This window comes from Hetaerina americana, unplaced genomic scaffold (genome assembly GCF_022747635.1).
Source record: "Hetaerina americana unplaced genomic scaffold, ioHetAmer1.1.p SCAF_1385, whole genome shotgun sequence".
Classification (NCBI taxonomy): Eukaryota; Metazoa; Arthropoda; class Insecta; order Odonata; family Calopterygidae; genus Hetaerina; species Hetaerina americana.
In genome coordinates this window covers 1-14,242 of record NW_027286498.1, presented here as the reverse complement: position 1 = coordinate 14,242, position 14,242 = coordinate 1, and the positions used below count along the sequence as shown (strand labels likewise).

Sequence of the window (14,242 nt, the reverse complement as noted above, 5' to 3'; positions counted from 1 at the left end):
CCCTTACCTTACATGCACATCCAAGAATTTTGTTTATCTTCCGACCTGTAAAATTTGCCCAGCCTTTTACATAGGCCAATGTTCCAAGCCCCTGAACATTTGAATTAACAACCACCGGGCCTCGTGCAATCCCTCCTCCCTGTCCACGGGTCTCCCTATCACTAAACATGCTTTCCATTATAACACCCCCTTCAACCAGTGCTACAATGTTTCTTTCCTAGCATCCCTTGCCCCTTCCGATAACCCTATAGAATTAAAAACTCTTGAAGCTGCATTCATTCAGCTTTGTATTTCCTGAGGCATGGCAAAGTATTTAACAATATTCATTTGAAATGAGAAATTTCAGCTTCCGTAACATATAAAGAGCTCTACTCAGTCAATTACAGATCTGCCTGATGTGGGCCTCCCATTTAAGTTTTGTTAAAATATAAATTCATAATATTTTACTCCAACAGCCAGGACATAGTCGTGGGCCAAGTTCAGTTAACTGTTCAAAACTACTCTGAGACAAATTCGTGTCATTTACTCATTGCGTGGGCAGAAAACTTTTTCTGAGAAGAGATTAAGGCCACCCTTAACCTTCCTGTGAGGGCTGGTCCTGCCCCATTGAGCAGCTTGGCAAATTCACGTCCTCATGTAGTGGGAGCAATGCCTCTCCTGGTCCCAGCTGCAGTTTCCCGGAACATTCTGGTACCCAGAGTAAATAAAACTCTGATGATCATATTTAGACTTTAAATTGGACCCTTTTCCTCGCAGTTAAACACTAACAACTAGGATATCATGCGATAATAAGTATGCTGGCTGGACAAAAAAACCACTAATTAATCCAGAAGTTGGATTGACAGACAATGGTAGGGGTCACTGCATACTAAAACCTCTATGGTACATGAAACCCAAGCATTAGGGTAGAGGGGGGGAAGTTCCCTTGCCTTAATTTTCTACTGCTTCTCATGATTATCTGATAGGATGAGATGAAATTTATGATGATATGATATGATATATAGAGTTTTATATGATAGGATATAGAAGTTTTTTCGTGTACTTGGATGTTGAAATTTTTATGTAAACAATACTCTCACCAGCTGTGAAAGAAACAAACTGATTCAAGCAATTTGGTTTGTATGGCAATGTATAAATAAAAGTGAGAAGAAAAACTAAAATCTTTCTCCGGAACAGAAGTCGTACACATCGTACATGAAAGTTTAACCTCTGCTGGAACCCAACAAAGGATCAGGGAGAGGTTTCCCAGGGGCTGAGTCAAAAGGAGCTCAATAGTAACCACAGTTCCCTATGAGCTCCCTCCTCTCACCTGGGGTCTTCAAAAACCTGTATGCTCTCGAAAAACTACCTATAAATAACATGAGGCTGAAACTAACAGAAAATTATGCTGAATAAATTGTGTATCACTCGCATTCCCCATTCCTGTATTTCTCTGACATTGTACACTATATTTCCAAACAAATTGGATAAGTGAATGATGTCATAAAAAAGCCTCTAGGCCTTCATGAGAATGAAAAAAGAATGCGCATACATGGGAGGCTTTTGAAAATTGCCGCAAAAACTTTTTCCATGCCCTACAAAGTTTTCAAACTGACTAAATATGTATACTACTGATACCACACACAGGTAGATATCAAGTTGGTCAAAAAATTATTGATTGCGATTTATGATTTCATAAAACCAATGTTTAATTTACAAAGTGACCTTAGAAAATATCAATGTAAGATTACAAATATATGTTACAAATTTTTTAGTAAAAACTTGCACTCTGATACAAAAAAAAAACTTAATATCTCTTTCAAACTTCCGCTGCATCACTGCTTGAATCTGGAGATAATGCTTCTCTATTTTCATGGCTCCAAAACCCATTTAAATCAATAAGGAGACTCACTATTGTATCCCCTTGTCCACTGAAAGAGAGAAAAAATTTTTCTGATAAATCACATCTACTACCTTGATCAAAAAGTTCCCGGAATAACCACCGTGTGGCGCTCCCATCGTTCCGATTTGAGTTCTGTTTTTTTTTGTTAAATTGGTACATCTGTTGTTGATATTCCCTTTAAATCTTAGTGTCATAACTTGACATTTGCAAAAGTTACGGTCGGTTTTCGGTATGTCCATCAGTGCTTCCTGCGATTTTTCCATTACTTCCTCTCGGCTGCTAAAACGCGTTCCCCGTAATGGTTTTTTAACTCGATTGAACAGAAAGAAGTCACAGGGAGCCAAATCAGGTGAATTCGGTGGCTGTTGGATGATATTTGTTGCATTTTTCGTCAAAAAATTACGAATAATGATAGCACTGTGCGACGGTGCGTTATCATGGTGCAAAATCCACGAGTTTTCTGCCCACATTTCTGGTCTCTTTCGGCGAATTGCTTCACGCAAACGTCTCATAACGCCCAAATAATACTCTTTGTTTACTGTCTGGCCTTCTGGCAAAAATTCATGATGCACTACACCGTTGTAATCCATGAAAACCGTCAGCATTGCCTTCTTTTTTGACTGAAAACGACGTGGTTTTTTTGGTCTCGGCTCATTTGGTGAACGCCATTCACTTGCCTGATGTCTGGATTGCGTGTCGTACTCATAAACCCACGTCTCGTCTCCAGTAATGATCCTTTTGATGAATGTGGGATCGGATTCAGCCTCGCAAATCATGTCTTTTGCGACGTCAACACGGTCTCTTTTTTGCATGAAATTGAGGTCTTTTTGCTGCTACACGACGGAAACCCAAATCATTAACCACAATGTCTTGGGCGGATCCATAGGCAATGTTCAAGTCCTCCGCTATTTCTCTGATGGTTAATTTGCGGTTATTGACCAACATTTCTTTTACTTTATCAATTTTTTCACCGACTTTCGATGTCGATGGTCTGCCACTGCGTTCATCATCTTCGATTGACTCACGACCACTTCTGAACCGCTCGTGCCACTGGTAAACGACCGTTTTTTAGAGAATCGTTGCCGAAACACTTTTCCAACATTTCCAACGTCCGTGCGCCACTAAATCCGTTTTTTACGCAAAATTTAATACAAGTTCGTTGTTGCAAATTTAAATCCATTTCTGAAATTGTAAAAAATCGCCAACACACACAGAGATAGATGTACTCTTGGCTACGTAACTTTTGCAAATGTCAAGTTATGACACTAAGATTTAAAGGGAATATCAACAACAGATGTACCAATTTAACAAAAAAACAGAACTCAAATCGGAACGATGGGAGCGCCACACGGTGGTTATTCCGGGAACTTTTTGATCAAGGTAGTATTCAAGCATCAGCTGCTTGGTATGATAGGGTATAAGGAGAGATTGTCTTTGCTTGCATACTGTAAGAGCATCAATTGGATTAGAATGAGTTTCATGCTATCAAAAATGTCTTTGCGAGGTTCAAAGGTGGTTTTGTTAGGATTTTAACTTTTAATGCAGGAGCATATTTCTCTTCAAAAATCAATAGATAGGAGTGAACAAATGTCCAAACCATGTAACCACATTAAAATGTAACTGCAGGTAATAGATTGGAAAAACTCATTGCAATACAATCAACTAATCACGGTAAATGATAAACCTGCATAATCAAATTACATGTAATTTGAATTTAGATAATCGGATTACATTCCTGTCAACACTGATTGCATGAACATTGCATGGAAGCACAACCAGGGTACAACACCTACCAATTTAACAGATCTTGAAGGGTTATCTTGGTGGGATCAGCTGGTTTAACCATGTCAAAGATCTCATCCTTAATGTTTTCAAAGGACACCTCCTCTTGGCCATGAAGTGCCATTTGCTCTTGTATTCCCTGAAAACTATCCTTCATCAGCATACAAAATCTTACAGCTCCAGTAAAAAAGAAAAATCACTACCAGATATCTTACCCGGAAAAAATAATTCAGGCAAAATGTATCCAAGTAACCTTTTCCATTTATGTCTAGGATTCGAAACAAATAATGAAGGGCCTGAGGTTCCTGTCGATTTTCCAAGGCCAGGACAAAATCCAGATAAGTTTTATAGTCCATTTCCCCTCCATAGGTGTTGCATTCTTGAAATACTCTCTCCAAAAATACTTGGGTGAGCATTCCAGTTCCATAGCTAACATTGAGTAAAAATAAGAGAAATACCTACGGTTAATATGGCTGCAATAACTAGAAAAAGACCTATTGGGTATCCAGGGTGACAGAGCTATTCTTTAATTGAAATTCACAACCGGTTTTATAATTTTAAATTTTTCCCTGACAAAGATGCAGATGTTGGGATTGTCCCCCTTTGCATGATAACCCCACCAGTAGATCAGGGCTCAGACTAAGTAAAAAACCGAAACTATTCAAAGAGATTGTGCTCTCTCTACTACATGTATCAAAGCAGAGAAATAATAGATTAAGATTCCAGTTAATTAAAATTGTGAATTTATCAGTAAGTTAAAGGCAACTGGAACAGATTTTGATTATCTCTAAGAGACATTATTTTTTGAAAGTATATAAGCTGCAAATAAACTGCTTAAATAATTCCATTTACAATTCGAACAATACTCAGGGTATTTTATTGGACAAAATTAATGTTCACAATAAAGACCGATTTTCTTTCATTGTGCCACATACTTACTCAGCCAGTTCTTTTCTGTTTAGCATTCCATTGTGGTCTCTGTCTAGATTAAGATATTGTCCATAAACTCTTAATGCTGATGGAGCAGAAAACCAATTTGCTTGGAGATTCTTCGGCATTACATCACTTCGAAGCTAAAACATAACAATTTAACTATCTTAATCATCTCAATAACAATTGAAACATCTTACTTATTTAGCCAGCGAGTGGTATGGGCAGCATGTGAAATAGACAGGGTTAATATCTTCATGCGAATTAATGTAAGGCGAATGACTGTTTACCTTTAAACTTAACAAATATGACATTGGGCATTTACTCAACATGTCAAAATTATTATTTAAATGCATACATTTTTTCAACAAAGCAAAGAACTGATAAAACATTTCTCAAAAGTTTCATATTTTACGAGTTAATTTGTGCACACCGCTTGAGAGATAACAGTTCAATTTATGCCAACCGTTGGTCATCATTCAACAAAATGACTAAATGAATGCACCATTTCAATTTTTAAATGGTGATTGGGTACAGTTACATAACCAAAACATTAGCACACACCTTAATTTATTTAAATCATACCTCACTTATTTCATCGAGAAACCCAGAGGCTAGTATATCTTGAATGCGCACACGTCCTTTACAAAGAGGGTCTAGGAAAAAGAAAAATTTTCGGACAGCTGTACATTGATAAAATGAATGGAATGATTTCTCCAGTGCCATTACTGGCGATAGGCCCATGTCTAGGATGTAGCTCCCTAAATCCTGTAAAAGACTGCGTGGTATTAGTTTCACTGGCAAATCCATAAGCAAAATAACTTAACTGCAAAACAACAAGGAATAGAACTCACGTGTTCTCGGAGATATCCCTGTCCTGTAAGATCATACAAAGAAAGTCCAATACGAGACTGATTAAGCCAAACCTTTCGCATCACATACTGGAACAAGTCGGCAATAGAAACTCGGCCATAAAGATCACGTTTAAGAAGCTTTCCAAATACTTTAGGAGACAGGTAAATCCTTTAATTAAAGGGAAATCCTTGTTAGAAAGTTCATATTCATTGATTTCTGGTGTGCAAATATACAGTAATAACTGGCCATTTGAACAACATTGGATACGGCAAGCTAAGACGTAATAGGTGTTTACTTGAACTCACTTAACATTTGGGCAAGTCATTGATAGAACTTTCAAGTAATCCTCATAATTAATCGTCTTTTCTTCTCCAGCTATAATGGGTGGACTTTGGTGCGTGTTGAGCAAACGCCAAAGTGCCTGTAATGATTGTCTCAGTCACAAAAAATATATGAAAGGGACATAGAAAGAAAAAAACAAACATAACTAGGTACCAACTTTTAAGTCATCATTTTCAATCAGCTGACGATTTCTTCGACTTAAAAAGAGAGTTCGGGATTCCTCCAACAGCTTTCGCAACAAAGTATCTTCTTCCTTCGGTATCTGGAAATTAAGTAAGGCAACAAACATGCAACTAAACCGAGAAGTGACACTTAGTAAATTTAAGCCCTTATTAGCTAATAACAGCAATTCTAATGTTTAAATAAAAGTTATCACTCTACGCCACTTCAACATCCATTACGTTATAATTGGTGATACATACTTTGTGATAAAACTTGGGGATTGCTTTATACAAACTGCCAGAATGCTGTTTTCCTTTCCATTCATTGTAATATTTATCAAATAGTTCACTTTCCTTATATTCATGATGTGTGTTAACCTGGCTCTTGTTGGACGCACACTTACGTAGAAGTGACTTAAGTTCCATAAACTTTGTAAATTAACCTGAATTCGCGACACAATTCATTCAAATAATTAGTGAATTACATCTTTCAATTGTTAATTATTTACACAATTGACATCTGTTATCCGCGTGATTTCCACTATTTAAGGGAAAATACGAAATTGGGTTTAAAAATTGGTGTTTTTTGTTTCATAAATGTAGACCAGGATTTTAGTTTATTAATCTGTGCTTTTCTATTTTCTAAAAAAGTGCCCATTCCCTGTCGCTTTAGCGGTACGCTGAATTACCCACCGCGTAGAAGTTGTTCACCGACATTTTAGCCAAATATTTTGGAAGTATGTTACTGTTGTCAACATAATTGGAAGAGGAAGTATTTTATCGAATGATTCGAAAACTCATCACTGTTTATTTCGATTTGGATCTTGGATTTAATATGACATTTCTAGATTCAAGTTCAGTTTAGTCCTGGGCATGGCTAAAGTGCACGTATGCAATGTTGTCGTCCTTGATAACCCTTCACCTTTTCTAAACCCCTTCCAATTCGAAATAACGTTCGATTGTATAGAAGACTTACAAGAGGACCTCGAGTGGCGTATAATTTATGTCGGATCTGCCGAATGTGAAGAGTTAGATCAGGTGAAACGAATGTTCTAGCAAGGAATCTTAACAGCTTTATTTACTATATGTTAGAACTTCTTCATCGTGTAAATCAATTCCAACGAATATGTATAGTTCTCCAGTTTGACATGCTTGTCTATGTTATCCTTTTCTTATGGCGGCCCTCTTGCCAGTCTAATTTGGTTGTCTAAAACCAAAATGACTAATAACTGTTCAAGAACTTCCCATTAACTGCGGAAAAACCTGTTAAGACATGAGATGGATGTAAAAACACAGTAAACGAATTATTCCTTTGTAAAAATATATTAAGCTACAAGTAACGAAACGTTAGTAGCTCATTTATATATACTATCCAGCATCAAAAGCAAACAAATATGTCCTTCTTAGACGGTTAAAATATAATTTAGTACCTCAATTTTCCACATTTTGATGACTGGTTCTTTGACTCAAATGGAAATTATGAGCTATAAGTGTCGAAGGAATGTTCCTCAACTTGAAATAGCATGCATGATGATTGGTTATTAAAATCATTTATGGTATCCTATCTTACCTTTACTGATAAAATAATACACATTCCTATCATTAAATTAATCCTGAAAAATTGTTTCAATACGTGTTATTCATATTTTTCATGTTAAGTTCAAATTGCATGCATGATTGGTTATTAAAACCTTATTTTATTCTTTCTTATCTCCTCTGAGAAAACAAGAATTTTATTTTTAGGTTCATATATTTAATTGTATCCTGAAAAATTGTAGAAATACGTATGAACCATATTGTTATGTAATTTTCCAAGGGATTGCTAAAAAAAATAATGCAAGAGCAAAGTATGAATCTCTTTGCTTATTTTTATCCTTTCTCTTACAACAGGTGCTGGAAACTGTTTATGTAGGTCCTGTCTCTGAAGGTCGACATATGTTTGTGTTCCAAGCGGAGCCACCTGATCCTCTCAAAATACCAGTGGCTGATGTTGTAGGTGTTACTGTTGTTCTACTCACATGCTCGTATCGTGGACAAGAATTCATGCGTGTTGGGTAGGTGGTGAAACATGGGTTTCAAAAACTTCACAGTTCACTCTTAACCATTGAATTTAATTAATCAGGGTTTTAGAATCTTCCCTGAAAAAAATAACGTAACAATTCAGCTGCAAGTGCTATTAGTAATAAAGAAAAAAATGCGTACTCAATGAAGCGCAACCTTGAGTAACAAATTTACTAAATATAATGCATGAATTATGATACTGCTTGATGTGTTAAACCAACCTTCAGATTGCATAGTAAGTATAAACTTCTGCTATGTATGTTTTTGAAACCACATTGCTAAATATATTTTGAGTCATCACTAGCATGTTGATCTCTCTTGGCTTTCTGGTTAAGTATAATTTTCAGTAATCTTTGAAAACACCGAGTTAAAAATTTCAATCGCACAAATGATACCTTTTTGTACCAACATAAAGTATGATAGTGTGGGTCATTTGGTTATTATCAATGTTACTTCTCTTGCAATGTAACTGGCAGTTACAACCAGTTCTTTGTAGGTCTAGGTATCAATTCTGATCTTAACTTTCAAATCATGCTAGCTATTATCACAGAAGTAATGTAATTTATAGATCATCCAAGGAAGACCAGCAACCCCTCAAGGCTTCCCATTTCAGTATACTTTGGTTCTTGGCATGTGTGTAGAAGTTTGATTTCAGCCTGGGCAGTTCCATTCTGAAGAAGTTGTGTGGGTGAAAGTGACTGTGCTGACCACCTTACTCTTAGTCCCTTACCTTCTCTCCTAGCATTCTCCCTTGCACTGGATGCTTCCAAGTGTCACAAACTTTCAACTGAGCTGTCAGAAGTGCTGCTTCAAAGATTTTAACCTTATGTTGTGTGACTAAGGTTCCCCTGGGTACCCCCCCCCCATCTATGACACAACCACTTCAGTACAAAATTATATTTTTTGTACTCTGCATACTATCAACCACACTTCCACCAGAATTCACATTCTCTTTAATCTCTCACTCCTCCAATCACCTTTCACCAGCAGTAGTACCTACTGTAGTTAGTTTGTACTCTTGTCAATTTTTATTTATTTCCATCTCCACACAAACCATTTGTAATGAACGATTCTTTCTGTACTTGCATACCTTTTAAGCCATTTGCTTTTGGGATAGGTATTATAGAAAACGGCCTGAATCTAGATTAAACTGATTTGCTAATTTCTTTGTCCTTGGAAACTTCATTTCCCACAGACATTCATGCGTACTCTTCTGTTCCCAAGATTTGTAATTACTCCTCATGTCAAGTGATTCTTCTGCCTCATTCTACATCCAAATTTCTCAGTCCAACTCTTCCCCACAGAGTATTTACTCTTCTCTTGTAATCTGTTTGGTGATTTGACTCTAATTCGTTCTCTCAACATGACCCAACCATCATGCAAATACAAAGCAATTCTTTCATAATCCTCTCATTCCTTGCCTTATCTACTTGCTCTCTTTACAGTAATCACTCCTCAAGCAACCCATTTTCACTATGTTTAGTCGACATTTATGCCAGTTCTGGCATATCCTAGCATTGCTTCAAATCAATAATTTGGCAAGGTATACACTTTTATACAGTTCCATTTTTGCTGCCTCGGAAAAATATGATATTTTTATGTACTCTGCATTCTATCGGCAACACTTCTTCCAGAATTCACTTGCTCTTTAATCTCTCATTCCTCTTATCATGTTTCAACAGCATTCTGCCAAAGCACTCAAGATCATCAATTTGCTCAGATATTTCTATATTAACCCACAATATCCAATCATTCTTCCTATCTCCAATATCAAACAACACTACTAACAGTTTAGACACATCCGCTCTCACTGCTGCTCTTCGAAGCTTCCCAAGATCCTTCGTAGATCCTTCAGGCTCTCTCCTCGATATATTGTGTCATCAGTGTACAGAAGAATGGGTACATTTACATCTTCAATCGTAGTACCTACCTGATCCTTGCATCTGTGAGACACAGGTTCATTAAAATATTAAACGGCATTGGTGACATCACGTTCTCATTTGACACCGGAATTTATTTCAAGCCAGTCTCTCAAAGACATGTGCCTCTAACGTTAGATTTACTTTATCATGCTGCAATTGCACTAAACATATTCATTCATTCATATGATTCATTCCACTTTTCTCTCAAAACCTTCCACAACTTTCCTCTATTTACCCTGTCATATGCTTTCTCCAAATAAACAAAAAGCACAATAAACTTTCCTCTGTATACCATCATATTTCATATATACTTCCTAAAGGGCAAACAAATGACCTTATCCTAAATCCCTTCGGGCTTAAAGCCACACACTTTTCCAGGTACACAGTGAAAAGTCCAAATGACATAAGTCTACATTCACTTTTAATCCTAGTTCTATCTGATTAGAGTTGATAATTTTCCAGAATTGAGTCTTCTTTTTTAAATATTAGAATGCATCATACTACATTTGTTGTCATTACTGGTGGAGTGAAAGACATATCGACTAGGCACTGAATTTTCTTATGCCACAATTCATCATCACTTTTTGTGTTTGTTTTACTTCCCTTGAATATTCATTATGTACCCCCATGTCATTGAGAAGAGTAATCAGGCAACACAGATTCTGACTCTAACGTTCTCTTTTTTTTTATTTCAAAGTAGTGTTAAAACTATTCAGTTCTCTCTCTGCCTATGGACCTAGAGTAGCCCTTCCCACTAGGTGGGAATTTGAAGTTAGGAGAAACACTAAGATGTTGAGCACAATGCTGATAACTTCTCATTTTTGATGGATGCGTGGAATGAAGTCAGTCATGTTGCATTTTTGGTCAATAGACTTGATAAATGAAAAAGAAACACTTTGTTCCAATCCACCACTTTATGCGTCAAAACTAGTCGTACCTGTAATAAAGTGGTGGATTGGAACAAAGTGTTTCTTTTTCATTTATTAAAATGAACTTCCACAAAGTTGAGGCTGAAACTATTGAACTAATAGACTTGATATTACATAATCATTGATGGCATTTCAAAAAGGCGACTTAGTCCAGGTAGATGCATTTTTTCTGTTGGGCAATAGCCTTAGTGCAAGGGATCATTTATTCATTACATGCCACATTTTCCAGTTCATATTTTGATTCCTGAATGCGTACAAGAGAGGTACACCAAACTAACAACACAACTTCAACCCATGCACTTACAGAAAACTCACCTTCGGCTGTAACAGAAGGCTTGATCAATGCGTTGAAGTAATGTGGACATCTTTTTCTTTGATGTTACTATGTATGGCTGGCTAGTTTAAACCCAGTTATTTCTATTAGAGTTGCATGTTACCCTTTTTTAGTTAGATAATGTGTCAACATCTTGAAAATGTAAAGTTACCAGTAGAGTTAATGTTATCTATAATACTTTTGAGCATTTCCCAAGTTTTCCTATGTCTTTTCAGAAAAACTTCAACATGTAAACGCAGTTTACCAAAATCAGTTTTTAATAATGGATTTCGTAGTTATGAATTTGTGGAAGCAAGTAGTGAGTAGGAAATGCTTCTTTTTTTTGACGATTCATTGATGTTTTCATAATTTTTTCTCCAGTCAAGCAACTATTGTGTTGGAAAGCATGAAGTACTCCATGATTCAGTGGACTTTGAGTGACAAATTCCCACAAAATCCTGCAAAACAGAATTTCTAACCAAACAAAAACTGATCATACCGCTAAATGTATAAGAAATGGTATAATAATAGATTAATGATCTTCTTTCATATTCTCTATTTAACTGTGAAGCAATATGGTAAATTTTAATAAAAAACATTATTGTATAGTTGAGCATAGTGAGTGATGGAATGAATATGTCCAGACAAGATTAGAGCCAAAACTCATGTGATTTATGAATAAGACTGTTATTCATATTATTCCCCTCAAACAGCACAATGAATATCGCAGTAGTTGGACGAGTATTCTTTTTTTCCCCGATGCTTAACTGTTTTTTTATAATTATTTCATATGGTTTTGCATTTTGGTTGAATAAGGTACACTTTGTTATTCCACAATGAAATTTAATAACCTACGACCATGGCTTAGACGATTAACGTCATCATCATGTGAAGAATGCATTTTGGTGCAACATCTTATAAACTAAAGAGAGTGGAGGGAGGAAGTATATGGGTAAGGTGCCCCCCCCATCCCCGGAAACCACCAACTTTATGGTCTTGCATGTTATAAGTATGTTGATTTATTCTTACTTCAAAAGGGCATCCATCACTCTTTACTGCAAGGTTGTTGCTGTTTAGAGAAAGGTTATTACAAATGTATGATTGTCTCGGATAATGGGAGAGAGCATAATAGATATACATTTTCAATTTCATTTTATCTTTTCGACTTCGAACTTTTGGGTGCATTTTGTGAATTGTCTTTATTTTGTGATTCTCAGGTATTACGTCAATAATGACTACGAGGAACCTGAACTCCGAGAAAACCCTCCGGCTTGCCCACTCTTTGATAAATTACATCGCAACCTTCTAGCAACCAATCCTCGAGTGACTAATTTCAAAATCGATTGGGATGATACAGAGGGTCAGGAGAGCTCACTCACTGCTGATACGGATGTTCCAGCAACCATTCAGAGGATATGGAATGAGCCCAGCAACCATTTGAAGTCTAATCAGAACTCCAAATCTCCCTCTGAAAGCTTGCTCAGGCTTAGTGAGCCAGAATCCTAGTTATGCTCATGGGTAAGTTTAAAAAACTTGGCCACGTGCATTAATGTTGCACAACATGCATATCCTATTCCAACCCCTTCCTCACTTGCCTAACATTCTCCCCTCTATCACAGTCTTCAACATCCCTTTTCCAATTAAAATGCTTTGAATCCATCTTTCCTGCTCTCTTTTGATTTCTCCCAGCATTCCTTTTTCTCCCACGTCATAATTAGCTCCTCCTTATTTGTTTTTCTCTTAGTTCACTTCACCTTTTCCATCCTGCTCCGCACCCACATTTCAAATTGAATATATGCCTATCATCCTACTTCAATGACCATGTTTCAACTCTGTGCAAAACCCAAGCTCCATATTAAAGATTTGTCATACCATTTCTTACATCCTTATGCAACATCCACGTCATCAATTCCCTCCTCCTCGTGAAAGCCCCTTTCACTAATGCAATTCTTCTCCATTGGTCCCTACTACTTTGACCATTTTGGTCCAAAACACTTCCAAGATTGATAAACTGTTCCACCTGCACTATGTTATGAACTCTTATTTTAATATTTAACTTAGCTGTTCTTTCTCTCAAAAAACACATAACCTTTCTCTTGCTTGCATTCACTCTCATTCCTTACCTATCACACTGACTTTCCAACGTCCTTTTGCAATGTATGCAAACCTTTGGCTGACTCGTAAACTAAATCTTCTGCAAATCAAAATTACATTATGAATTCCCCACTGACTTTCGTTCCTAATCCCAGCATTTCCCATGCCTCTTAAACCATTTCTTCCTAGTAATCGTTGAGCAGTAAGGGTGATAATGGGCACCCATTTCATACTCCTCTTCCTAACAAAGCCCACCTGGATTTTCCATCCGACTGTCACACCTGAGCAATCTGAGACATGTGCAGGCTGTGGCTGAGTCTCCTTTCCCTCCAATCTACTCCTATTTCCCACGATACGTTCATTAAAGCCACCCAATTCACTCTATCAAATGCTCTCTCAAAATCTACCAAGCTGGCAAATACGTACGTCCTGGTTGTATTCTGTAATCCTCTCTATTAGTGACCCCATTCCTGCAAATGGCATCACATCTGCCTCTTCCCTACCTGAACCCAGTCTGACCATTTGTCCTGCTTTCTATCCTCTTATTGATGATCCTGAGAACCACTTAAGCTCCACGCAAAATCAAACTTATTGTTCTGTAGACATCATATATTTGCCTTTGCCTTTTTTGAAATACTAACTAACAATGATCTAAAGAAATCTGCTGACTAAATTTCTCCCCTGTTTTCTTAAACCTTTTAAGTAGTTCCACAGGAATGTTGTCTATCCCATATACTTAAAGTAAAAAAAACCCAATAAATGTTGTTTTTCAGGGCATAGTTTGGAGATTCCTGACATGGATGCAAATAGAGGTGACTCGGGTGCACCGAGGAGACCAGAAGAGCCGTCCCAGGCAGATTGCTGTGGGAGTGGATGCAGCTACTGTGTGTTTGATGTGTATCAGAGAGAACTAGCCAAGTGGGAGAAAGAATGCGAAAGACTTATGAAGGGTGGAAAGCCCTCCAAAGTAA

At 37.0% G+C, this 14,242-nt stretch overlaps 2 protein-coding genes across 2 annotated transcripts; one reads left to right on the top strand and one right to left on the bottom strand.

Moving 5' to 3' along the window:
• Nucleotides 1–1,686: 1,686 nt before the first annotated feature.
• LOC139686273 (serine/threonine-protein phosphatase 2A regulatory subunit B'' subunit gamma-like) lies at nt 1,687–6,474 on the bottom strand. Its single transcript, XM_071583426.1, has 9 exons — nt 6,214–6,474; nt 5,949–6,053; nt 5,755–5,870; nt 5,449–5,617; nt 5,180–5,362; nt 4,604–4,737; nt 3,880–4,093; nt 3,676–3,803; nt 1,687–1,910 (listed from the first exon to the last, which is right to left on the bottom strand). Exons 1-9 carry the CDS (start codon nt 6,376–6,378, stop codon nt 1,799–1,801), a joined length of 1,326 nt encoding a protein of 441 aa, XP_071439527.1. The 5' UTR covers nt 6,379–6,474; the 3' UTR covers nt 1,687–1,798.
• A 12-nt stretch (nt 6,475–6,486) lies between these two features.
• Nucleotides 6,487–14,204, top strand: LOC139686272 (histone chaperone asf1-like). The gene is made up of 4 exons (XM_071583425.1): nt 6,487–6,990; nt 7,843–8,006; nt 12,395–12,695; nt 14,045–14,204. The coding sequence occupies exons 1-3, from the start codon at nt 6,826–6,828 to the stop codon at nt 12,681–12,683; spliced, it is 618 nt and encodes a 205-aa protein (XP_071439526.1). The 5' UTR covers nt 6,487–6,825; the 3' UTR covers nt 12,684–12,695; nt 14,045–14,204.
• The last annotated feature ends 38 nt before the right edge of the window (nt 14,205–14,242 follow it).